Source organism: Topomyia yanbarensis, chromosome 2 (assembly GCF_030247195.1).
Source record: "Topomyia yanbarensis strain Yona2022 chromosome 2, ASM3024719v1, whole genome shotgun sequence".
Taxonomy (NCBI): domain Eukaryota; kingdom Metazoa; phylum Arthropoda; class Insecta; order Diptera; family Culicidae; genus Topomyia; species Topomyia yanbarensis.
In genome coordinates, this window is record NC_080671.1 from 455,625,352 (window position 1) to 455,653,251 (window position 27,900).

Consider the following 27,900-nt stretch of genomic DNA (forward strand, 5'->3'; position numbering starts at 1 on the left):
TACGCCGCAGGGTTGTCTCCTCGATTACAATTTGCCCTATAGCCACAAATCCATCCCATTGTATTTCCATGAATCAGAGTAAACAAGCAATAAATTCTCACTTATTTTTTAATTTGACGTCTATGCAGTTGAAATTTTCGTGTTGTGCAACTTGGGCACGTTGTTTATTCTATTATCTACTATTCTTTTAAGAACAACACCATATATTATGAATAAATCTGCATGAGACTGACAGGACCGCTGGGTAATCTTTTGAAACCTTTGGTGCAGTCTCAGTTGTGCGTTTCTTTGATGTTTACATTGGCTTTCATTTTCAGTTCGATTTTCCAACAAAAAATTAGTTTGAATTATTTTAACATTTATCCTTACTTTTTATATAAAGCAGATCAAGATTTCAGTGCTCCCTAAGCCTTAGGGCCTAAGGTTGGCACCCTTGGCTTTGTCCATATCTATGGAGTATTTTACATCTAAACTAATTGTCTGCCGATTTTGACGAGCAATGTCAAATGATTTGAGTAAAACACATATTTTAGAACTTATTGCACTTACCGTTAATGTGGGATGCAAAAGGGAGTTATTAAAACCGTAATTGTGTGATTAGAAATTAACATATTTCACGATCTAATGTCTTTCAATGTTCAGGCAATGCTTGGATGGTTTTTAAACATTAACATAAATTAACATATTTCACGATCTAATGTCTTTCAATGTTCAGGCAATGCTTGGATGGTTTTTAAACATTCCGAACCGGAAGAAATTGGCGAAAATAAATAAAAACTTAAACTTTATTTAGTAACTTTCCAAGAAATTAAAAAAATTACTTATTTGGCTTGAAAAAATATTCTTCTTATCACATTATTACCATACTTGATTTAAACATGAAACAGAAAAACGAAAGAAATTATGTGAAAAAACTGGTCCCGTGGCAGGATTCGAATCAGGCTTCGTTTGAATTTCAGCCTTCTATGTTATCACCGCATTTCTTCTCTTTCATTCTTTCATGTTTCGATCTGTTTTTCCATTAAATAAACCTTACTTAGTTTGATTGAGGTGCATTTTACATAATATGACAGGATATTTGTCCATCTTATTTTTTGCGCAAAAAACGATTTTTTCAGCATTTTGATGAGAGACACCTTTTAATTATAATTTTCTTGAAGCAACATATCACCCACATCGCAATGATGGCGCAATGTTGGCGCAATATTTCTCAAATCGGCCGGGCACTCGTTGAATGGGAGTGTTCATTAAATTGAATCTACAGTATAAATAGCAAAGTAGCTTGGATGCTACCTTGACACATATCCAATTCAAAACACAAGCTTCAATTCGAAGAAACTGCTCTATAACTGAATACCATTCAACCTATAAAAGTCTCTTCACGATCGTCTAAAAGCAGTCTTTCAAAACCAAACCTACTAATAGTGTTGAAATTTGGGACTGAAAAAGTCGAAAAACATCTAATCCACCTAACTAGAGCAGAAAGGTATTCAAATTAAAAATTCCATAACTATTAAATTTTGATGTGGTGCAGAAAAAAAGGTCCAACCATTCCATCCATCCATAATTCCCACGACAAGGGCCGCATCGCTCTGACTCACAAAGGAATAGTCCGAAACCGATCCCATTTTTTGTAACCTTGCTGCGAATGGCGCCGACTCAATATTTCACATCAATCTCAAAAGTCGACAACGGTCCAGCTTACGCCACCCACGAGCTCACGCACGCACCTCGCCCCACCCATACACGCACACACACACACGTATACCACTAAGATCCAAACGCCAGCGAATCACTTTAATTAAATCGTTCGACTGGAATCGTTCCTTGCTTCCAATGAACAGCGCAACCAAGCAGGCAGGGCAGGCAATGGATTGCCGAAAATTTAGCTGATTCAAGAGAAAAATTTCACAGCCTACCTCGATGGGTCACCGATGATGTCCGGGCGCACGAGCCTAGTGCGTGAAACATCACCCTCGAATTTCGACCCGATCCGGTGACAAGCAACCGGGCTTTCGAGTGGAGGTTAATTTATCGGAAAGTCAAACATTTGTCGCATCAGCAGATGTCAGTCACTCAGTGGCGAGCGAACGAATCGACCCACAGTGGTCGGTAATCTTTCATCTGTCGGCTGAAGTTGAAGCCGTATCGCGCAGGATAGCTGACCAACAGTGAAACGATAAATATCGAACGAAAGTGCCCTTTTCCGGAGTACTCAAGCATCTACTTTTAGAGCTTCATATAAATACGGGACGAGACGGTATTCCAGGCCGCCCGTTCCAACATTCTATTGCCGCCGGGTCAAAACTGTTGCTGGTTGGACTGACTTTGCGATTCGGTTGGCGGTGGTGGATACGGTGGCTTTCCATATATTCATAGTCAACAATCGAACAGTTTAGTGACCGCAGGGCTATTGATGATGGTCATACAAAGTTAGTTTCCGATCCACTTAGGACTTGCGTCAGCTTGGTTACGTTCTAGCACTGGTAGCGTATGGTATGTTTCAATAAGCGGCATGAATTGGTATGGATTCAGCTGATTTGGCTTGATGGTAACGTCGAATTTTGTTTCATTGTTGCTGCTGACCAACTACAGAAACGACTTCATAACTGGTCTGAAGGAAGCGGTGGAAGCAATTTTATTGGTTGTATGGATAGTTGATGAAATGCATCCTTACGATACTAAGTTTTTATGAGTTACACTTTTTACGCAAATTAGGTACTACAGTGCACATAAAAGTTGTGACAAAATTTTAAAAATTGGTGAATGTTGCTAAAAATAACTTTAGTTATAACTAATTTTGGGTCACTGAATTCGTTTCTGCTATCAGTTTTAAAATTCCGTTTTTTCGACTATTTTGATGTAAACCCATTTGAAGGCGGTGGTCGTTGAAGCGTTAATATGCACCTCAATAATAATAAACAATCACATCTGATAGCAGTAATGGTTTTCCAAAACAAGCTAAAATCACTAATTTTTCGCATGGTCTCCAATATGGGAATTTGGCGCAAAAATGCGCAAGATGAGGCTTATTTAACTTGAAACTACGCTAAATTTTGAGTCAAACTGATAATAAGTGGCCCATGGGAGAACATCTTAAAAAATGGAGGGCGTATTACAATAAATTACTTTTATGAAATTCAATTTCTCAACTATCTTTTCTTGATGCAGAATAAATGTAAATGATTACTGCAAGAAAAGCTTAAATCTATAGTTCAACATAATCATTCTTCTTTCCGAGGTACTCAAAAATACTCGAATCGGCCAACAATTTTCTATTAAACGCAGTTTTTCTTGAGGATTTTCGAAAATGTTGCAACAAATCTATCCAATTTTAATCGAATTCTGAACATAGACGTAACTGGCATCTGCATATGCTATGATCGAATATTTCAATTACTGTGGCAACAAAACTTATGTTTATGTTTTGATTTATTCCTAAAGTTGTGCTGCTGGCAATTTTTTGTCGTGATTTCATCAAGCACCGAAACTGCCAAAAGTTGATGTTAGCTCATCATATTATGTGGAAGTCTCGAACTGAATCAGAACTTTTTGAAGGACATCAACCAAGAAATACCAATAAACACTTTATGGATAAAAGTATGTTCGCTCCGCGGAGATAAAAACAATGTCATCGAGCACCCTGTATCTCATTAAAACATAGGTACCCAGCCAGTTCAAATGGACCCTGGGTGGTGTATTTCCAGCCCAACACGAAACCGCCTAATATTCTAGAGATCTCACGGGAGCTGACTACTAACTACCCGTCCGTGGCTCAGATAACACGTGTTCGAGCTAATAAGATACACGTTATAGTAAATAACCTCGACCGGGCAAACCAGATTGCTCGCAACGAGCGTTTTACGAAGCATTTCAGGGTGTATGTGCCTTGTAGGGCAGTGGAGATCGATGGGGTCGTCGCCGAACCGGTTCTGAAGTGCGAAGACCTGTTGAAGTACGGGGTTGTCTGCTTTAAGGACCCTTCACTTCAACAGGTGAGAATTCTGGAATGCAAGCTATTGTATTCCCCTTTTTTCAAACAGATACTCAATCCAGTAAGGGACTAATGAAATTTTCTGACATAGTGGACCTAATTTTCACAGCTTTCAATGTTACTGATCCTCTTAAAAGCATTCTAATACGTTTTCTCCCTATAGTGCAAACAGTTTAAAATGTGATGTTTTCGCATTATGTAAACTTTAATATAATTCGTCTGGATTGAGAAAACCCTTACGGAGGAGTACTTTTGGGGATCAAAAAGTGCTATTCTTTCAACCGAATTAACCTCCCTTCGACACCAGGCATTGAAATTGTCGCTTGTCAAGTTCTAATCAAAGGTAAGACCTTTGCATTGCTTCCATCTACATTCCTCCTAGAGCCTCGGTAGAGCACCGAATTCTTTGTAATATTACGGAATCCTTACCGGCACAGCAGCTAGTTCTGGGAGACTTTAACTCGCACGGTTCGGTATGGGGCTGTCTTCATGACAGCCGACAATTTCAACATGACCATCTTAAACACGGGAGAAATGACGCGGATTCCTGCACCACTATCACTATGCTCGACATCGCTACAGTTAGTTTGCAGGTTGAAGGTGATCTCTGATCCCCACGGTAGCGATCATTTGTCTATCGAGATTTCAATTGCTAACGGTCCATGGAAAACAATCAATATCTCGTATGACCTCACACGTAACATTGATTGGAAGAGTTACGCGACCGCAATATCCGTTAAAATCGAATCCACTGAAGAACTTCGTCCGGAGGAAGAGTACAGGTTTTTGGCTGGCTTGATTCTCGACAGTGCGAATCAAGTTCATACTAAACCAGTACCCAGCGCGAATACCCATGGACGGTCTCCCACCCTGTGGTGGGATAAAGAGTGCTCAGAGCTGTACACGGAAAAGTTCACTGCATATAAGGCCTTCCGGGAAGAAGGGTTACCCGCTAGCTATCTACAGTACGCGTCGTTAGAAAGGCGAATGAAGAGTCTAATGAAAGCCAAAAACGCAGTTATTGGCGCCGGTTCGTCGACGGGTTAACGAGAGAAACAGCGATGAGCACTCTTTGGGGTACAGCTCGACGTATGCGTAACCGAAACAGTACCAACGAGAACGTGGAATATTCAAACCGTTGGATATTCGCTTTCGCCAAGAAGATCTGTCCGGACTCTGTCCCGGTACAGAAAACGTGCCGCGCCGCGTCCCCTCAAGATACCGCAAACGAAACACCATTTTCGATGGTGGAGTTCTCACTTGCTCACTTATCATGCAACAATAACGCCCCAGGGTTAGACAGAATCAAATTCCACTTGCCGAAGAATCTGCCTGACACTCCAAAAAGGCGCTTGCTGAACTTTTCTTGAGGGTAACATTGTCTCTCATGACTGGAGGCAAGTGAAGGTCATCGCCATCCAAAAACCAGGAAAACCAGCCTCCGACCACAACTCGTATCGGCCGATTGCAATGCTGTCCTGTATTCGGAAGTTGTTCGAGAAAATGATCTTGTTTCGCCTCGACAATTGGGTTGAAGCAAATGGCTTACTGTCAGATACACAATTAGGCTTCCGCAAAGGCAAAGGGACGAACGATTGCCTTGCGTTGCTTTCTACAGAAATCCAAATGGCCTATGCTAACAAAGAGCAGATGGCATCAGTCTTCTTGGATATTAAGGGGGCTTTTGACTCAGTTTCTATCAACATTCTGTCAGAGAAGCTGCACCAGCATGGTCTTTCGCCAATTTTAAATAACTTTTTGCTAAACCTGTTGTCTGAAAAGCACATGCACTGTTCGCATGGCGATTTAGCAACATCACGATGTAGCTACATGGGTCTTCCCCAGGGCTCTACAATTTTTACGTGAATGACATTGACGATTGTCTTGCCAATTCATGCACGCTAAGACAACTTGCAGACGACGGGGTGGTCTCTGTTACAGGGCCCAAAGCTGCCGACTTGCAAGGACTATTACAAAATACCTCGGACAATTTGTCTGCTTGGGCTCTCCAGCTGGGTATCGAGTTCTCCACGGAGAAAACTGAATTGGTTGTCTCTTCTAGGAAGCGCGAGCCGGCGCAACTCCAGCTTCTATTAATGGGTGAAACGATCAATCAGGTCTTTACATTTAAATATCTCGGGGTCTGGTTCGACTCTAAAGGTACCTGGGGATGTCACATTAGGTATCTGAAACAGAAATGCCAACAAAGGATCAATTTTCTCCGGACAATAACTGGAACATGGTGGGGTGCCCACCCAGGAGACCTGATCAGGTTGTACCAAACAACGATATTGTCGGTGATGGAGTACGGGTGTTTCTGTTTCCGCTCCGCTGCGAACATACACTTCATTAAACTGGAGAGAATCCAGTATCGTTGCTTGCGCATTGCCTTGGGTTGCATGCACTCGACCCATACGATGAGTCTCAACGTGCTGGCGGGCGTTCTCCCGCTAAAAAATAGATTTTGGGAACTCTCATATCGATTGCTCGTCCGATGCGACATTTTGAACCTGTTGGTGATTGAAAACTTCGAGAGGCTCGTCGAGCTTAATTCTCAAACCCGATTTATGGCCTTGTACTTCGACTACATGGCACAGAGCATTAATCCTTCTTCATATACTCCCAACCGTGTTCGTTTCCTAGATACTTCTGATTCTACTGTATTCTTTGACACATCCATGAAGGAAGAGATTCGTGGAATCCCGGACCATATACGCCCTCAAGTGATCCCCAATATATTTTATAATAAATTCCGAGAAGTCGACTGTGACAAAATGTTCTACACTGACGGATCAAATCTCGATGGGTCCACTGGCTTCGGTATCTTCAACAATACTATCACCGCTTCATTCAAGCTCAATGATCCCGCTTCAGTTTACGTCGCAGAGTTAGCTGCAATTCAGTACACCCTTGGGATCATCGACACTCTGCCCACAGATCACTACTTCATCATTTCGGACAGCCTCAGCTCCATCGAGGCTCTTCGTGCGATGAAGCCCAAAAAGCAATTCCCATATTTCCTGGGGAAGATACGGGAGTCCTTGTGTACGTTATCTGAAAAATCTTATCAAATTACCTTTATTTGGGTCTCTCATTGTTCTATCCCGGGCAATGAAAAGGCCGACTCATTAGCAAAGGTGGGCGCATTAAATGGTGACATATACGAAAGACCAATCTGCTTCAACGAATTTTTTAGTATTTGTCGTCAGAGGACACTCAACAGCTGGCAAACATCATGGAGCAATGGTGAACTGGGAAGGTGGCTACATTCCATTATCCCAAAGGTATCAACGAAGCCTTGGTTAAGGGGGATGGATGTGGGTCGGGATTTTATTCGTGTAATGTCCCGACTTATGTCCAACCACTACACCTTAGATGCACATTTGCGGCGTATTGGGCTTGCGGAGAGTAGTCTGTACGCTTGTGACGAGGGCTATCACGACATCGAGCACGTTGTCTGGGTATGCGCCGGGTATTTGGACGCCAGGTCTCAGTTAAAGGATTCCCTTCGGGCCCGAGGTAGACCACCCAATGTCCCAGTCTGAGATATGCTGGCAATTCGTGATTTCCCCTATATGTCCCTTATTTATACCTTCATAAAAACGCTAAATATCGCAATTTAGCCCCTCGCTTTTTATTTCTCGTTTTTATAAGTTTCCTCCTGCCATGTGGAACCGATCAGCTCTAGACTGCCACTATGTAACCGCCGTCGCCCTTACCACTAAGGAAACTGAAGCGAGAGCGACTCGAAGTCCGATGACTTTTGACGGATTCCCCGCGGGTCCGAAGAATACCATCCGCCAATCCGACCTACTAGACTGAAGCGCTAATTTGTTTCGCTAATCTCCCGTTTGCCCGAAAGTTGCAAGTTTTGGTCTTTTCTCCCGGTCACCATCTACGCCTTCTCTCCCCTGTCCTTGATATAACTGCTTCTACACCGATTTTGGAAATAAGCCCCCTCTGAATATCTTGACCAAGCATAAGTCTCCAAAATTTGTATTCCGTATTCCTAGTTTTAAGATAGTTGTAATTTTACCTCTTTGTTAAAACTATTATCCCCCATCTTGTAAATAGAATTGTATCCCTAGTTTTAAAACACCTGTGAAATTTTTCATAAATATTTGTTCCCCCTTTTGTGTACCAAAATATATTGTTAGTTTCAAGATAACTGTAAATTTTATTAAAAGCTATTACTATTGAATTCCTTGTTTTAAAATTTTTCATAAAAAAATCTTTTGCCTTTTGCCCTCTCTTGTATATAGAATCTTATTTCTAGTCTTAAGATAGCTGTAGAATTTTTCTCTTTTATAAAAAAAATATTTCAACATTATAATCTCCTAGTTTTAAAATATCCAAAATGTAAAAACAAAAGAATTTGGCACCGCCAAGCTAACGCATTTGTGCCTATCAAATAAACGAAATGAATAAAAAAAATAATGTACAGGCTCTGGCTCAGCATTATGAATACGTTTCACCTAACGCGTCCTACCCCGCCTACTTTTTTAACACAAAACTTAAAACGGAATCCCGATCCATCAGTTATCCAACACGAAAAAACAGAATTATATAACAAACCGTTCACGCTTCATGAGCTCTTGCGAGTATTCGACTCAGTGGAAGGTTCAAGTCCAGGGCCTCTCCACGCCAAACGATCACTTCTAACCGCATTCAGTCAAATTTGGGAAGGTGATGAATTCCCAGATCAATGGAGATTATCGTTTTTAGTCCCACTTTTGAAGCTTCCAGCTAGTCATCTACCTATAAGGCTCACAAGTTGTCTGAGTAAATCTATGGAAAGGATGGGTAATTATAGGCTGGTATCAACATTATAGATGGGAGGATTATTAGACAGTCGACAATATGCGTTCAGAAAAGACAAATCAATCAATGATCATTTGACGACCCTCGAAGGTTTCCTAAAAACATCAACACGGAATAAATACCATGCTGAAGTTGTATCTCTAGATATCTCCAAAGCGTATGATGTTACGAGATACGCTTATAAAATGGAGATTCGGAGGGAACCTGGTTCGCTATATAACCAACCTTTTGGAGAATCGATGCTTCCGTGTTATACTGTACGGCTCCGAAAGTGAAGAGTATAAACAAAAAAAACGGTGTCCCACAAGGTTCAGTAATTAGCTTTGCTCTATTTCTTATAGCTATTAAATCACTTTTCCGAAATATACCAAAGCAAATAAAAATACTAATCTACGCTGATGATACCATACTAATCTTCACCGCCAGAAAACATTCGAGTTCGTAGAATGCTGCAACGAACACTCGAATATCTAAGCAAATAGGAGAGTAAAACAGGTTTTCGGATCTCTCATGAAAAATCAACATTCATGCACCTATACCGCAAACACGTCCCACGTAAATATCGCACCCCTAACAATCGGATCCGAAGCATTTTCTGGAGTCAGCACTCAAAGGATACTAGGAATTATTTTCGAAAAGCGACTTAATTGGCACGCACAAATTTCGAACTTTTAAAACGAAATAGAACTTAGAATTAACATTCTCCCGACAATTTCTGGAAACCAGGTAGGAGAACATCCAAAAACACTACTGAACATATATTCGGGTTCTGTGGAGCATCGCCTACGCAACTGAAAAACCTTGAACCGTGTCACAACAAAGCTATTCGCATCGCATGCGGGGCTTTCACAACCAGTCCTATTGCGAGTATAATGCCCATTAACGGAGTACACCCTCTAGAATACAAGTTTTGGGAGCCATCTAATCAATGCCATAGCATCAGATAAAGGCTTCACGAACGCCACTTGCATAGAACGTGCAGAGGAGATTGCAAGAGATATGCTAGAGTACACAATCCCAAGAATTGAAACAAAACTAAATCGATCACAAATCCTCAGAGAGGCCTCGCATGTGCAGGAAGCTTAGGCAGGCCGGAGGACAAAAACCTAACATTTTCTGCAGCTCGTGCAATAACTCGAAAACTACAACTGGAAAATTTTGTTGCAGCCGACCACATTTTTACGGATAGATCCAAAAATGGCAGAAAGGTAGGGGCGGGTATTATTTGGAACAACACGACGGACGAGCTCGGACTACCTGTCGAAAGCTCAACCTTTTCAGCAGAAGCATATGCAATCATGCAAGTCATTAGACAGCTTTCATGACCGCTATAGAAAATGGGAACTCAACCCACCCATGGATACAGTTTATCGAAAAACACTTGTCATTGGATCAAAATACTTCTCTATGTTGGATACCAGGACATAAAGAAATCCCCGGCAATGAGTTAGTAGACAGCGCCGCGAAAAATGCTCCCAGGCTGAAACCAGAGGCAATTCCCGTATCCGCAGATGATGTTTGGAATGAAGTAGTTGGACGGATATATTGCAAATGGAAAGAATAATGGTGAACCCTGCGCAACAATCAGCTCAGGAAAATTAAGGCGGATACTACCACATGGACTCGTTATAGAACCAGACAAAAGAAGAAAGCCATTACTCGGCTAAGAATTGGCCACACTCGACTTTCGCATCAGCATGTATTTGACCGTAGTGATCCCTTGTGTACAACCTGTGGAACGGCATTACAAGTAAGGCACATCCTACAGGACTGCCGTAATAGGAATTTAAGGTTCATTGCAAGAAATTCTTAAAAACGATCGCGAAAGAGAAAAGGCTCTGATCAACTTCCTAAAGACTAGCGTAAAAATTTAAAAACCCGAACCCGACCCGAGCCCGAAATTATAAAATTTGAAAAACCCAACCCGACCCGAGCCCGAACATTTTAAAACTTAAAAACCCGAACCCGACCCGTACCCGAGTATGAAAATTTTGTAAAACCCGAATCCGACCCGACCCGAGAATTTTAAAATTTGAATACCCGACCCGACCCGAACCCGAAAATTTAAAATGTAGCACCATACACACTGAGTTATATCTGCATATTGCAAAACATATCACTGCCGAGTAGAATCCACATTTATATTTATGTACTATTATTGAATTCGAATTTGTAATGTTCTGAGAAACATATAAATCGTCGATATCTTAACCGGAAATTAAGTTAAATCGGCCGCTAACTCATGGGGAAACAGAAAGCTTAATGGTCACAGTTTTCAACAACCTTCCCCGTCGTACTTAATCAAAATTTATAATTTTTTTTATCAGAAACCATTCCTGCAAGGCAGTTTCATATAATTTGTTACATGTATTAAATTAAGCTATGGCAATCGGCAATTCGTATTCGACAGTTTACATGACGTCACCCACGTTACTGGTTGGAACGATCAAACCTGTATCGAAGGGTATCAATCAAGATTTTCTGACGTGTTCTTGATGTCCCATCATTAGCGTTAGGACGATCTATGATTGAGTATCTAATTTATCTTTTTAAATTTGAGCCGCCCCAATGACACCAAAGTACCACCAAGTTTGCGAGTTCAAATCATTATTTTTCCGTTACAGTTTATTTTAATTGCAAGCAATCTTTATCATAAACCAATTTGAATCTAAAACTTCCGTTAAAGCATGTACAACCTATTTGTTTCATTTGACCAACTTAACAGTGCTCGCTTAAAGTTTGTTTGGGGTATAAATGTACCCCAAAAAACCGTTTGCGTTAGTGTTGTGTCATGTGTACTTAATTCAAAAAAATTATTATATCTTTTTTTTTTAAGTAAAATATCGATACATAGTAAGCGTGAAACTTGTGTAAAATTGTATTAGTTCCAACTCTTCCGAATAATAGTACATATATGTTATTTGATATAACAAAACACTATAGCAAAGTAACTAGAAAATGCGTTTGGATCGGTATCGTAATTTTTGCTTTGGCGGATGAAAGAGTCAAAACACATTCGTGAATATGATTTGTATATAGTATGCAAGACGCATCATTCGAATCGTTATCTTCTGCTGCCCAGGCTTTGGAACATACTTACTTTATATACTCGTACAATGCACCGGCTCTACCTATTCCTTCGACGCCTTCCTATTTCATCTCTGTTACTGCATATTGCTGTATTTTTGACGTTTGTATTGGCGTTTGGTTTTCAAAAAAGCATCGTAATAAATATACTTTTTGACCGGATTTTGAAAAAAAAAATTGTTCAAAAGGAAATTTGATAAGCTATACAACGACGTATAAATGGTCAAAATCAATTTGAAACTACCGGAGTTATAGCAATATGAAGAAAAAAGCGAATTTTGACGTATTTTAAAGACTTGTTCTATACAAAATGAAATATTACCTAATTAAATAGCCAAAACACGAATATTTTTAAACAGGTTAGTTTACGAATGATTTTAGAATAAAACTATCCAATTTAATTATAAATTTAAAAAATTATATATATATATATATAAATTATAAAAATTAGACTACTAGAGCGATTTTAGTTCTGGGGTACGAATGTACCCCACAAAACCGTTTACGTAGAGAAAAAGTCACCGCGGTCTAAGTATCGGTTTTAAAGTACTTGTCGAAATTTATATTCCATTGTAGAAAGTTTAACCGATATTTTCCGATAAATTCCTGTTGACTTGGTTTATTACTAATTATCATGAAAAATAAATCGCAAAGAGATTTTAGACGTGAAACACGTTTTGCTGAATGCTTTCTCATGAATGTTCGTTTAAAAAATTAAATAATTCAGGCAGCTTGCGAATCTGAAGAGACGGAATTTTATGCAAGAATGAAAAAATACAATATTTGAGCACCAGAAAATGCGACGAATTCTAGCGATTCAGAGGTGCTATCATTTGGTACGGTTATATGTGTCATCCATTCGTATCACGAAGTATAATTCACTACTACAAAAAAGACTGCGTTTTGTGTATAAACGCAAACAGTGTCATGAAATGGTTGGGTTGTTTTGTTCAAAACCCGCACCCGACCCGATCCCGATAATTTGTAATTTGAAAAACCCGAACCCGACCCGAGCACGAAAGTTCAAAATATCAAAAACCCGGAAACAGACCCGAACCCGAGAATTTCAAATTTGAAAACCCGGAAACCGACCCGAACCCAAGAAGCTTAAATTTACAGAACCCGAAACTCGTCGGGTTCGGGTCGGGTCCGGATTTCGGGTTCAAAAACCCGAATCCGACCATCTCTAATGCAAGGCTCCTCAATACCTTACTGTGGGGGTTAAGCATTGGGTACAATATACCTGAATTTAATATTCTGAAGATATTTTCTTCTGCTCGGGTATAGTGGCTGATGGGAATGAACACCACGATCAGAAACTCCACGATGGTGGCTGTGAGAAGGCTGGAAGTTATCACAGTCGCCGCCTTCATATCAGTTCACGTCTCGATGGATATATGATATTCGCCCAAGCAACAACAGATAAGTGAAAACACTATGTATACTGATATGAATAGTTATATAACCTTATTTGTAATAATAATTATCAATTTAAGGACTTGAATGAACGCTTTGCGTTTAAAGGGTCTTAATAAACAAAAAACAACAAGTTAGTAAGTCTTGTACTACCTGCGGATATTCTAATTTATCACTCACTCGCTCACGCTTCAAAATGGATATAACAGGGTCGGAAGCTATCATTAATCTAGTGAAAATATATTCGTTAATACACGTGATAATTTCCTCGAGTTATCCCTTCTATATCTCCGAACTTCTTTATAGGAAGCCTCGTGAGCTTCTTCGCACCAACGGCCAATTGAAAGAATAGACCTTTTTATTCTTTCTTTCAATCTGTCGACGAGCAAAGGGTAAATTTAAAAAAACCTTTACATTATCACGAACTCCCTCAACTGCTTCGAAACATTGATTAGTTTCATAAACAATTTTAGGTCATACTTGCGTTGAATCTTCGGTTATTATTTAATTCGAACATATTTCTAAACAAATTTATCGTACAATTGTTTAACATACTAGAATGTAATACCTACAATAGATTTGTTAATGAGGTCGGATATTTTACCCCAGAATGTATCGAAAACTAATTGCAGCACCAGCTCGGTTTATACAAAACAAATTCAATAGGAGACACACGTAATCGAAATAAATACTTTCTTTGCTATTTTATCAAATTCTCTACGAAAAATACGAAACCTTGGCACAAGACACCAGTGTGACAGACTGAAAGAAGATGAAATTTCAGATATTTCAGATGAAGATGACTGAAAGAATATGAAATGGGAAGTCAACGAAAACGCTTGCTTTGTCCTGGTTTTTCTGCTGTAAGCCTAAAATATTTTCTTGTATTGAGATTTCGCTTTATTCAACCCAGATCGCAGTTACGACCGATAGCAACCAAAAATGTAACGTAAACTTACCCTCAAGTAGAGTACGAAAAACAATGCATAATATACTTGAATCACCCGATTGTACCATCCGATGTCTTTTTCAATCTCTCAATAGTGTCTCGCTATTTCTCTTTTAAAACTTCCATCTCTTAAATAGAAATTGAAAAGAGAAATTATGTATGAATGTATGTGCGTAGCATGTGCATAAGCTGTAGTCCATTTACAATAAAATTTGTCAGTCGAACAAATTGAACCGATTCCAAACTCTTGTTGCTATCAATGTCAATGAAACGATGATTAGCAGAGCTTCTTATCGGCTGAAATCGTCTTTCAATCCGGGACCCGAAGAATTCCCTTTGGTGCCTCTGAGAGGACACATCGACGTTTTGGTGACACTGCTTCTTCTTGAGTTTGCTTACCAGTGTAATTTTTTGTCCTACTGGAAATCCGCGACCATGTTTCCAACCCAACCTAAACAACGACTAACCTACCAAGTCTAGCATCCTGCATAACAGGGTGTATGGAATGTCGTGCTCAAACTGATATGATTTACACCAACCTATCCGTCGTTTTTCATATAACAATCGATGGAAAGGAGAAATTTGAAATCAACGGTAGTTTCTCCAGTTGTTTTGATCCCAGCTCTCAGATCGAGAGATAATAGTTGGCATTGGAAATCGCCAGGTACTTGTTTCTACATCAAGAATAGCGCAGGGAAGCTACTTGGGACCGTCGATGTTTCTGCTTTACTTCAAAGACGTGTATTTAGTGCTGAAAATTCCTCTCCGATCCTATACAAACGATTTCAACATATTTCGTTGCATGCGTTCAATTCTGGATTTCAATTTTTTTCCAAAGCAGCATGAAACCTTCGCTGATGGTGGTGTAACAAAAACCACGTGTGTATAAATCCGAAAAAGTGCACAGTGATCGAATTCTAATGAAAGACAGTCTGACAGAGGTCTGCCTGACAGACCCCCAGAACATTTTACTGTCAAGGCTCTGCTTGTCAGACACTAGAACTTCTCAACCGTCGAAAACCTGCGAAGAAGGCACAATCGATTGAAGGGTAACGGGGGGAGATAGGCATTCCTGACTACGAGACAAACAGGGCGCAGTAAACGGTTAGAATTTCGTTAGGAGTCTCACTAGGTTTTATCCTAAGTCCAACGCTCTGGAACGGGATGTATAATGGCGTACTGAGGCATAACCTGCCTAGGGGTGTAGTAATCATCGGGTTCGCGAACCACGTTTTATACAGGGATAGAGTCTTGCTAGGATATGGCGGGATTAGGCAGGGGGTACTGTTGATCCTGAGTGAATCAGAAAGCAACTCAGTCTGGAATAAATCAGCCATCACCAGAACGTTGGGAAAGGCCGTGGTTTGCACATCGTGGAAAGGCGCAGCAAGAAAGGAAGAAAATGATAAGGAACATGAGAAGAAGGAACAACAGCCAACCTCCTCTGAAGAGGTACAAGGGCAATGCACTGATCATCGAACCAAACGATAAAATATCTTCTTAAGACAGTGAGAGGGCATTCGGAGCTGAAGAAGTTGGGAGGGAACGTTGTTAAAACAAGGCTCACTTAGAAAGGCGAGTTGATCTTCGAGCTGCAGAAGAGTCCTCCAAAAAGAGCCTAGCCAACCGCAAGATCTTTGCTAGATCTTTAAGCAGCGAGGTGATAAATACAAGTATAGATACAAATAAAAATTATCGCTTGTTATAACATTTTTAAAATCTGACAAAAGTCAGATGTAGCTGAAGAAATTCTTTATCCAGTGATGTCATTATCTCATTTTTTAAGACCTTGCGACTTAGTCCGGTCTGACTTAACATCGACCAAATGTTGAAAATATTCTATTTACAGCCACCGCAAAGTGATGCAACGAAGAAGGATATTCATGTTAAATATAAAACATTTCGTGTACAAAATTCTACTAACATCCAGTTATATTGGATTATTTTCTCATTGGAAGTTTATTTTAGAACCACGATCCAGATAAGATTTAACTATAGTTCATATCAATATGTAATTGTTTGTTTCGCGTTTACTTTTGGATTTTTCAGTCATCTTCAATGGGACATGAGAGTGTTTTCATGAATCCTTTTCCATTTACACAAAATGCATTTTAATTTTTTTTTAAATGCGCAAGTAATCCCCTCGTGCAATAATTTATCTGACTCAAGGTTCAATGACACATTTGCTGCATTTTTTAGATATTTGTCTAAAATATACAGACTAAAAACGCTTTCATAGTTGTGGTTTGGCTACTAAACCCTCCCTGTCGGACTCGGTTGGATGGCAGTCTCGAAGATCCCTAAATCTGCCGCGCATAAAACGTGAATACAAAATGTATCATATTTCACACTGTTTACTACATTAATCACTTTTATTGCTCAAATACACACCTAACTCCCACAAAGAACCACTATTCGGACCGGAATTGTAAAGGGCCAAAACAACCGCCACCGGCGGAAGAACCCATGAAAAATTAACTAATATTTCAACACCTTGACGGTCGAGTATTTCGATTTTTCGCTGCTTGAGCCACCAAAGGTCGACAGCGAAAAAAACTATAACTAAACAAAACTTCTAGCTAGCGCGAAAGCGCGCACATTCACAGCGCCGGAAATCTCACTCCGGGGTCGTCCTCAGATCGCTCCCTTTTCTCTTTGGTGTAAAGCAATAAATGTGTTGAACCGAAAGGTAACTACCAAACCATACGGTGAAAGTGCCATCATCATCATCATCATCATCTGCATCATCCCGGGGCCCGCACAGGAAATGGAAACTCATCACGTTTGTTTTTCCCGCTCCAGCCAGCCAAGTGTGATGAAAGGTGACCCCGAATGCCGTGTTTCACAGATCAGCTGCGGATGTCGTCACGGGACGGGATGCTGCGTGAAAAACTTAAGATGATTAAATTGTCTTACTGTTTTTTTTTTTTGCTCCGGCCTACTTACAACGGGTGGCATCCCGTTGGATGAGGGCGAGGGAGAGACAACTTTTTCGTGGGTGTCATTAATCAGCCTAGCGCTCTGTGAGTCGATCTTAAATATCCGGAGGGAGGAGAAGTCGCTGCAAATTGATTGCTTTCACAAATGTTTGTGTATTACGCTGGAAAGTCGAAAAACAGTGTCTTTTCATGGTTGAACCAGCGGGTAATTGATTAGGATTTATTGAACTCAAACGCAAATGGAAGAAGTTTTCACCTTGATTCTGGAAATTGATGAGATGTTTTGCTTTCGAAACGAGGGGAAAAGTAAATTTCCACATAATTTTGCATAATGGAAGCGAATTATTGATCGATCGGAACTTTGAACGGGAAGTTTAAAAAGGAATGATTTATTCAAATCGAGTGATTAGCACGATGCGGGAAAACTTTTCCCCTCAATCTCCAACTTCATACTTTTTTCTTTAATCTCTTTTTCAATCTTCTCTTTCCCCTGCCTTTTCAGGTCCACTATTTGAAGTACAAACAGCTGTCGGACTGGACGTATCGCTGCCGTGCGATCTGCTGCCGATCACGATGATGATGATGACCGACAAGGTGACCCTGGTCATCTGGTATAAGGAAGGCAACAGCAAGCCCATTTACTCGTAAGTACACACCGGGTCAGCCAGCCAGACAGACAACGAGCTCGTTGCTAGGGAAATCACAGTTGTTTGTCTGTTTGCCATAATGTTTCAACCTTCTCCATCTCCCGCTAGCCTACTGGTTTGCTCTGAAGTGGCCACTTATCTACCATTTTTCATCTCATCCTTCTTTTCGGAGAAAAATCCTTCTAACCGCTAAAACACCAGGTGGCAGTGAAGCCACGCTTTTCCCATTGACATCGCCGCTTCCGGATCTGTTTGCTCACACCCGGTCTGAAAAAAAAATGATTCTTTACTTCACTACGAAATGGATTAATTAAAAGTTGAGAAACTCCGTGTTAAATATCCAGTCCAAATCAATGGTTGAAGTTCGCATTAATATTCCCTCGACTGGATGGATTTTTCCTTCTTCGTTTTGCGCTTTTAAACATGCAGAGTTCAAGAAGAGCATTTTAATAACGAGAAAGGTCTCGAGAGCAATGCAAATTAACTCAAGCAAAGTGGAGATAGTTTTTGAGTTCACCGTTGCGCTATAGCTGAATGCCAAGTAGGATCGCTGGGTTAAGTGGTTGACATTTGCGGGCGCGAGTGACATACGGATTGGCCGGTAGATCTATGGATAATAAAGTTTTTCGATGAATTTATTATTGCACGGTAGAAATGTGCGGGATTTCTGTGCTTGCATAAGCAATGAGATAAATACATGGAAATTGTGTTGGCCCAACACTCACCGTACGACTATATTCATTTCGTACAAAGAAAATGAAGTCAGTATACTTTTGAACTAGAATACCTCTAACGTTTCAGTTTAGGAGCTCTAATGCGAAAACTTTAGACAAAGAAATGAATGATTTTGAATATTAATTACTTCCGTTGTAGGGAATGAATTCATTCAATTATTTTTTGCAATATTTGCTTGAAAAATATTTAGTAGTTTTGTGTAAAACCATTACCGTCATTACACATTGAAACACTGGGCTATGGCTGGGAAGCCCAGGAATTTGTAATTTTAGTTAGGTAAAGAATATGGGGATTTTAGGACAGTCGTGCCAGTCTGCATTTTCAGCGAAAAAAAAAAATAGATTGTTGAGTAATATCATATAGAAAACCGGAGCGAAGTAGAACGCTACATTTTAGACTATTTTCTTTTATATAAAATATGTTTATTTGTCGGTTTTATATTAGTTTGAATATTTTCGGTGAAAAATTTATTTTGATGTCAATTAAGAATTTGAATCTCGAACGCCAAATCAATTACCTTAACGTCTTGGTTATTCTGAATGAAGGAGATGAAGCAAAACAAAAGTTTGAGGACTTTTGTTGTTGATGCCGCAAATCGTTCCAATGAAGGTCTCATCAATTCGTCGTTTTGTAAACACCGCTTTCATCTAGTATGTAGAGCAAATCCAGGAAGCTTTTCTCGCGAATGCTAGTGTGCTGTGTTATCTCGCAAGCGAGAAATGCGTTGAAGAGCACACGCGAGTGTGAATGCACGAAGAGCATGGACTACTAAGAGTGTTCTCGACATTTCGCGTGAACGAGAAAGGCGTTTTACGCGCCAACAGACGAGAATAGCATCACTGTATAAGTTCGATGAACATTTGTTTCTAATATCAATCAAAGTCAGGTGTTTAAAGGTTACGGATTCAGCATTTTTTCGGAAGACTTTGGAAAATAAGTTGACGCTAGGTACTTGAAGGCGACGAACAGAGGATCGTTCCGTAAGACTGGATGTGTACAGGGCCGGAGTCACACTTTCAGCCCGAGTGGGTAGTAAGCATAGTGTGAAGGTAATAGAAAAGGGTTTTTTCTCATTTTCGCAATAGACACGCTTGCATTACATTTACATTAAATCACTTGTGTTTGTGCAAATGGAATTATGGTAGGGTCACTGTGCCCTAATTCATCTTAGCACCTCTATTCATCCTACCCATTTGAACACATTAATTAGAGTGTCTGCTATCTCTATTCAACGCATTAACTCAAATAGAAGGAGGAATACGGGTGCGTTGTACTCAACTTTTCGCTTCGTACTAACGCGAGTATTTTACATTTTCAAAGCCAGATTTTTTTATTGATCCGCTTCTTAAGAACGAAGCAAAGATGTTGATACCTATTTAAGCGCAATCCAAGCAGTGTAAGCCGAGTTATCGGCGAAATAGTGTGACATCATTACTAATGGGATGAATAAGGGCACGTCTACCCTACATCGATGTTTTCAAATGTGTGCCCGAGATACATGCGTAGCAGATTTCAAATTTGTGAATAGGTCCAATATTTCGAGTGGGTTATTTTTGAGTGAGTAGTAATACCCATTCTCCCCATGCTATCTGCCAGCCCTGGATGTGTAGATCAGTTTGTTGAGTTGACGATTTATTAGGGAATTCAACCCGTTTCTATCACACAACAATTCGTAGACTTTATTTGAATATTTGTTCGTTCGCCAGCCGTTCGGTATATTTATTTCCGATGCTTGCAAGACTGTAAAAATACAGAAAACCCCGATTTCCAAAAGATTTGACCGACGTTCGTTCGTGTTTGACTGTCGCTCATTTCATGTAAATTCCAGTAACAAATCTGTATATTCATGACATCAGATGACGCTAAATAGTTGGAGGCAATGGAAGGAGCATTAATTCAAGAGATTGTATACTAGGATGCCAATAATTTGCATGGAAGGAAAATTACCATTGAATTTTATAACTAGACACACTTCGAAATCATTAGCACCTTGAAAAAATTCTCTATGCAAAATTTCAGCTCAATCAGACATAATTTGGGGGGTCACGTTTAACAGTCAAATTGTAAAAATGTTCACCAGTGAAAACACTTCAAGGACTCTTTGAATTTTCAAAAGTCGAATGCGTACTTTTGAATATTTTTAAATATTCTTAATTTCTCAAGAACTGAGGCAGAAATACCCATCGTTGCAGTTTTCTCGATAGCAAGCTAAAGCAAGCAAATTACATTGCAAGCGATAAGCCTATCTACATGCCCGCTCACAACGTTGAGATCGACGGTGCAATCGCCGATTCCAGTTTGTCAAGCGTGGATCTACTGTAGCACGGGATCTAACGAGCAAAGATTTTGAATGGCAATCTCACTGGACGGGACAAAATACTTTCAAACTCGTGTCCCTTAAACTTTTGGCAGAAGATAGCACATAACCATGCCACGTGTACAAACAGCGTCCGAGGAATCTGAAGCAAGAGCTACGCCACTCACCACGACAAATTATTATGCTCTCTTGGCTGAGGAGTGTGATTCTGATGATCCCCATGTGGGGACATCATTTACTGCTTCCATAAATTATAGGCAGATGAGATTCCTTACAAAAGCTTAAAATTTCTCTTCCCGGCTTCAATTCTCACGGTACGCCGTAGGGTTGTCTTCTCGTTTATTATTGGCATAGCTTACTTCACTATCTTTGCTACAGCTTTAAGAAAGGGGCTGCTTCATTACTCATGTCCACAAATCTATGAAAATGAGTAAACATTTTTTTAATTCGAAGTCTTTGCAGTTCAGATTTTCGTGTTGTGCAACATTACATTGGCTTTCTTATTCAGTTCGATTTTCGAACAAAAATTTAGTTTGTCTTATTTTAACATTTATCCTCACTTATTATGTAAAGCAGATCAGGATTTCAACGCCCCCCTAAGGTTGGCGTCCTTGGCGGGGGCCAACCCGGCCAACCGCACGCTGCGGCTCTGTTCGTATGTAGCATTTTTTAGGATGCGCATACATACGTTAGGCATAAGTACATTAGGCATTATGGACGATAGGCATAATTCACATAATTGCTTTTCATCATCAATCAGATACTACTATTTCAACTATTACTTATAGTCTTCTTCAGTGTTCATATCAGTCTAAAGAAAATTTCTATTTTGATCATGTGAAATTTATCGGTTGTACGTAGAGAAATTATCGCAAACTGAGTTTCCGCATGTCACGCATTCGGTCTGCTTCTTTTATTTGAGTTCAGATTTATTCAAGTATATTACAGTAGAATAAAATGTTGATCGAGTTTGACCAGCTTCCAGAGTAATTCTACAACATCTAAAAGGTTCAAACATTGACGCTCTTATCATTCGCGGCAATCACTGTCAAAAAGGTATTGTCTTGAAGTGATACTTAAACATGATAAATTATGCCTAACGTCCATTATGCCTAACGTATGTACGCCAAACGTCCGTATGCCTAACGTATGTATGCCTAATGGGGTACACCATATTTTTTACGTACTTCTGAAAGATAAAACCTTTTTGACCATCAGTTTTTGATGTAGTTTTTGGCAATGAAAAATGTTCATGCCAGCCATAGAAAGGGCCTTTGGTTGTCAGGGGATTAATTAATCCCACAATAGACTAAAATTCTGCATTCTGTGGGCACTTCTATTGCCGAGTGCTATCAGCACGGAGGTGTACATATTAATTGAATCCCCCATTTTAGAATACAATGCAGCCCGTTCGGGGCTTCAACTATTGCCTTCTCAATATACCGGTTTTAATGTTAAGTTCTTCAGCATATGCTTTGTCACATTCAAACCACTTGGCCTGAAACACAACCGAAAGTTTAGAGCAGTTTATGATATGTTAACTAAATAAATTGTCACATAAGCCACACTCACATTCACTTCGTAGATAACAAAGCGTTCATATTTCAATTTCTTTCAGCACCTCCAGCTATTAATAGATTATCACTGTTCACCATAAGATCGGGGAGCTGAAAATGTCTGAGCGATGTAATATTTTTAATCGAAGACGATATACAATACAATACAAGTTTGGGGTCCCAGGAAACCCCCGATGAAAAATGTTTAGAAAAAAAATTGGAGCAGGGCTTCACAGTTTAAAACCAAAGTTTGTATGGTTTTATACGTAAGATATCAATAAAAACGGCCATCTTAAATTTTCGCATAAAGTCTTATATAAAATGCTTATTACATCGAAAAAGGAAACTATGCAATTTTTTAACTGAATCGGGCATCATTAAGGAAGTGCAGTGTTCGAATTTAATTTTCGAAAATATCCAAATGGGGGATGAAATGTTGAAAATTGATTTTTTTTTAACCTAAAAATAGCATGAAACATCAACGTCTAGTGTCAAATTAAATAAAAACCGTTAAAAAAATTGAAAAAAAATTAGTAACAAGGACTTCGAAATTTTGGGAAAAAAATTCGGAATGCAAAAATTTTATTGAAATATCGGATGATTTCAAAATGCATGAACCGTCGAGATCGTATGTCAAAGCAAAAAAATAAGATCTGAAAAAGAAAAAAAAAGAAAAGAAGTGATGAAAATAGTGTAAAAGGGATTTTATGGGAATATTCTAGTTATAAAAAAAGTCTTTCCTCGGAGTTGGAAAAACTTTTGACCATTAAATTTTCCTTACCCACTGGGCTTCGGAGAGCCACCCTAGTTCTCCATACAAATTTTGGTTTTAAACTGTGAAGCCCTATTCCATTTTTTTATATTTTTTACCAGGAGTTTCCTGGGACCCCAAACTATTACCATTTTTTCGATCTGCCCCCATTTTTTTTCTTTTTGTTTCGCAGTGATAAGGAATTTTTTTTTTGATTCTGTAAATATTGAGTGAACTTATATTATGAATATGCAAAATTTTTACTTTTGGTTAGTGCTTCTTATTGACGGATCTGCCAGAAAAGCTTCCTTTTTTCGCATTTAAGATTTCTTTCCATGAAAATATTTTTTACATTTCTTATAAAAGAAATGTATAGAATTCGCTCAAACTTTCAAGATTTTTTCCAAGGCCCGGAGGGCCGAGTCTTATATACTAATCGACTCAGCTCGACGATTTGGGACAATGTCTGTGTGTGTGTCTGTGTGTGTGTATGTAACGGACAAAGTCTCATTCGTGTTTCTCAGCAATGGCTGAACCGATCTTATCCAAACCAATTTTAAATGAAAGAACTAAAAAACAGTATGAACGTTATTAATTTGTTTTTGATTCTGATGTTTAGTTTTCAAGATATGAATGTTTGAATGCGTAAAAATGGCGTTTTTTGTAGTTTTTTTGAATTATCTGCCGAAATTGACAATACAGATTAACAATTTATATGTTTTTAGACAGCTTTAACGAATACCTTTCGAACAAGCTATAGATTGTTGAAATCGGATTATTATCAAAAGAGATATTTATAATTAAATGCGGACGAAAGATTTTTATCATTTCCCATTGCCAGAAATATGACCAGAAACATGTAATCTATTATTAACGCCAAAACGGCTTATTTTAGGTAAATAGTATCTTCGGAGAATTTAATGGAGGTAATATGCCCTTTCTTTTGGTATTGTGCTTTTGCTGATTAATCCCCCTTTGAGTGAGATATTTTCACAAATTTTCTTGGAAGTGATTATATCGAAATGATGTCTTCAGCAAATTTGTAGCTCTTACTTTTGCGAATAACTTTACTGCAGACTTTAAATATCTATTTTGAATACTTTAAAAGTTATGGATTGTTGTTTGTGGATTACCTTTTGTCGCCTATTTATTGTTCAATATAGTAATAATCCATTGAAATAAGCCAAACATTATTTCGATAAAACGAATTTTGTATTTCATTTTTCTATCTACAACCGCTAGAAATAATCACCGAACACTTCCAAGTTGTCTGGAAGGAACTTGATAACTTATCAGTGCAAAAATGTTCATTTGTGCGAACCTTCTGACTGCAATTTTTCTAACTTATAACCATCGGATCGATCTGAAACATATCGGAAAATGAAAAGCGAAATAAATAACTCCAAGCAACGGCGTAGCCAAGAGAAGGTTTTGGGGTTTAACACCATACAAACCCCCCCCCCCCCCCCACCACACCCAACAAAATTGGATTGAAGTTGAAAATTTATTGATACAGACTGATGTAATTCAAAATTGCAATAACAATTATCTGATCCGTAGATTGATAACCTGTTGTTGTAAACATCATGAGGACTTTTGATAAATTGTCGGAATGGGGTCCTGATATGTAACTGATCTATTGGTCTTGATTTCACAGTTGTCTAATAGCATCAATATCAAATTCCTGCCTGAAAACATTCCAATAGAAAATTCCAGAGTTCAATCATTATCCTCAGATTTCTTTTCAAATTGAGCTCGCTAGTAATAAGTAATAAGTACTGTAATAAGGGTCTTTATTTAATAGGAAGCGAAGTTAAAATTGATTTAATGTCTATGAAACATAGAACTGCTCACCGAAAAGATGCATAACTTTCAACATTTGCTAAAAATGTTTTGGCTTTCTCATTCACTCTAAAATTCGTCAATCTAATCCCAACCCGGATGGCCGAGTGTCATATGCCAATCGACTGAGTTCGTCGAGATCGGAAAATGTCTGTGTGTGTATGTATGTGTGTATGTGGAAAAAATGTGACCTCTGTTTCTCAGAGATGGCTGGACCGATTTGCACAAAGTTAGTCTCAAATGAAAGCTACAACATTCCCATCGGCAGCTATTGATTTTTTAATTGATGGAACTTCCGGTTCCGGAGTTACGAGTTGAAGAGTGCAATCACACAGCAAATTCCCATATAAACTGAAATGAAAAATTTTCAAAATCAAATTTGTATTTTTGATGCCAAATCACTTTAAAATGCATGAAACATTGAGCTGTTTGACAAAAGTTGATTTTTTGGACTTTGGTACATTTTTGCCTTTCTCATATAGAAAGGTTATGCAATCCCTCTAAAAATCGTCAATCATACCGGCCCGGAGGGAGTATGCAGTGAGGGGTTGCTACTTTAAAATTAAAACTAGTTTAAAATTTCTTAACAAGTTGAAAATTTTCGGCAGGACCTGGATCTCCCGGATCTTTCTCCTTGATCCGCCGCTGGTTTCAAGCGATGTTTCAGTATCACATAGTATCTCAAGATCGTGGCTGTCGATCCGTTGTATGTATGTGCAAATCGTACTGAACATATAATATTCATTTCCACCATTGTATTGAACATAACCAGCCATGGAATCGTAGTCTGGACAAATGAGACAATCACAATTGCACTACTAGGTGGATTAAATCAGGTTTTTATTTTGAGACGAAAACGGAATATGATTAATAACGAGGATAACACTTTCCGAATGTAGAGAGAAATTTATGAAAAAAAGACGATTTCCATTCGATTCTAGCAGGTTCTGATCGATTTTGATGAGCATTTGATTTTTGTTGTATGACCAATTATATGTATAGGTAAAGTATTCAAAAACAGTAATTTAAGGTCAAGATAGCATCATTTTGAAACCGCCAATTTCGGAGGTTTAGTATCTTCGATGAGTTTTACAAATATTAAACAGCGCATCATTTGATAAAATAATTTTGACGGTATATCGTCCAAGAAATATGGTTATGGTGAATTTTCTCAGGTTAATATTCATGACTACAATAAAGTCTCAACAAATTCGCTAAAGGCACGAACTCTGTTACTATTGTCTGAAAAATTAATTCTGCATAATTTTAAAACTTCAAATATTACGGTTTCGGAATTATGCCGTTTGGACAGTAAGATCGATTTTCACCAAACCCCCACCAATTGTAAAATTGATATTGTAAAAAAACGTAAGGGCGATACTTCAATGCTGATAAGTGGGACCGAAAAAGTAAACAATCGTCAAAGGGGCGATACTATCATTTTGTCAATTTCAATAGCAAACACAAATTTTAATTTAATAATTTTAAATACTTCATGAAGTTTTGGATTTCGATCACTGAATCATGCAATCTAGGATGTAAAAAACACAATAGTTCTTAAAAAGGAAATAAAACCAAGTCTGGAAATATTCACTGTTGATTTTCTTTGAATGGTGTCAATGCTAGTATCGCTTTTCTCAAGAAAAAGTGTTGATTTCTTAGTTCTCAGTCACGTTGGAAATTTGAGTAAAGTATAAACTTCAAGTCGATTAAAAAAAATTCGATTTTTTTGGCTCAGTACAATATATAACCCCTTTAGGAAAATTCAGTTTTCCCACTACAATGCATTGATTGAAGAATTTAGATATTTTATTAACAGAGCATTAGCAATAATTCGTTTGTATGTCTAGTTTATGGGCCATTTTTTCGCTTTCCCATTGATTTGGTTAGAGATCTATCCCATGTAGTATGTGTTATCAAACACATCGCGAAGCATCCAGTTCTAAATGTTCTCAAACGACGTAATATCCGAAGAGAGTGATAAGAGTTATAAGAAATGTCTCATCACACTGTTAGGTGGATTAAAAGCGTTTTTTTGTTATTATAGCATGGCACACATACTTATAAATTGGTAAACATTTTTCTAACATTAATGCAATGACTAATTCCATTCGGTACAACAAAATATATAAACCTTCGATATCATACACTCTTCTTTTTCCGAAATTTTGGAGCGGACCTTCTATATTGAGTCATTGAAAGTAATCTACTTAAATAAGTTTATGAGTGTTTTTGAATTATGGCGAATTCATAATAAAATATGATAAATACAAGCCTACTGCATTAAAATTTATTGAGCTTCATATCTTTCAAAGTATGAGTTCACTCAAAGTACCGTGATGCAGCTCCTAATCCTGGCACATGGCCGCATGGCATACTGTTCGGGAAATTTGAGGATAGCCGTATCCAGAACATTTGGTGCCCACCGGCTGATTTTTCCATGTACTCCGCTAATGTAACCCGGCCCACTAACGACCCAGCCAAGGATTCTGCAACGTTTGGCTATGCCACTATAGCAAGCTACGCCTCCTTTGTGGAAGAGTGTCGATGCTGATTGCATGCTGGGACGCACCGCGGTTGGCACTATGAAAACCCTCGATCCCCCCACCACAGTCTAGCAATTCCGATACTGTTCGTGGGATTGACGAAAGGATCTTCCAACACGCTCAGAACGGCAACATGGCTTCGCTCTCTGCTGAATCTGATCTGTCCTTCAACAAAATCGATGTTTACAACCAGAATGTTGGTGGCTTAAATTCATCAACGGAAATAGCAATCCGACTACGGGTTGCTGTTATGAGGTCATCACTTTGACCGAGACATGGCTCAATAACCGTACTCTGGTG

The 27,900-nt window shown here is 38.9% G+C and overlaps 1 protein-coding gene across 1 annotated transcript in view; it reads left to right on the plus strand.

Annotated features, from left to right (window-relative positions):
* Positions 1-27,900, plus strand: part of LOC131685868 (nephrin) — a 548,850-nt gene that overhangs the window by 292,299 nt on the left and 228,651 nt on the right. Inside the window, exon 3 of the mRNA XM_058969878.1 lies at positions 17,709-17,850. Coding sequence (XP_058825861.1) covers positions 17,709-17,850 — 142 coding nt within the window. The remainder of the gene's footprint in view (positions 1-17,708; positions 17,851-27,900) is intronic.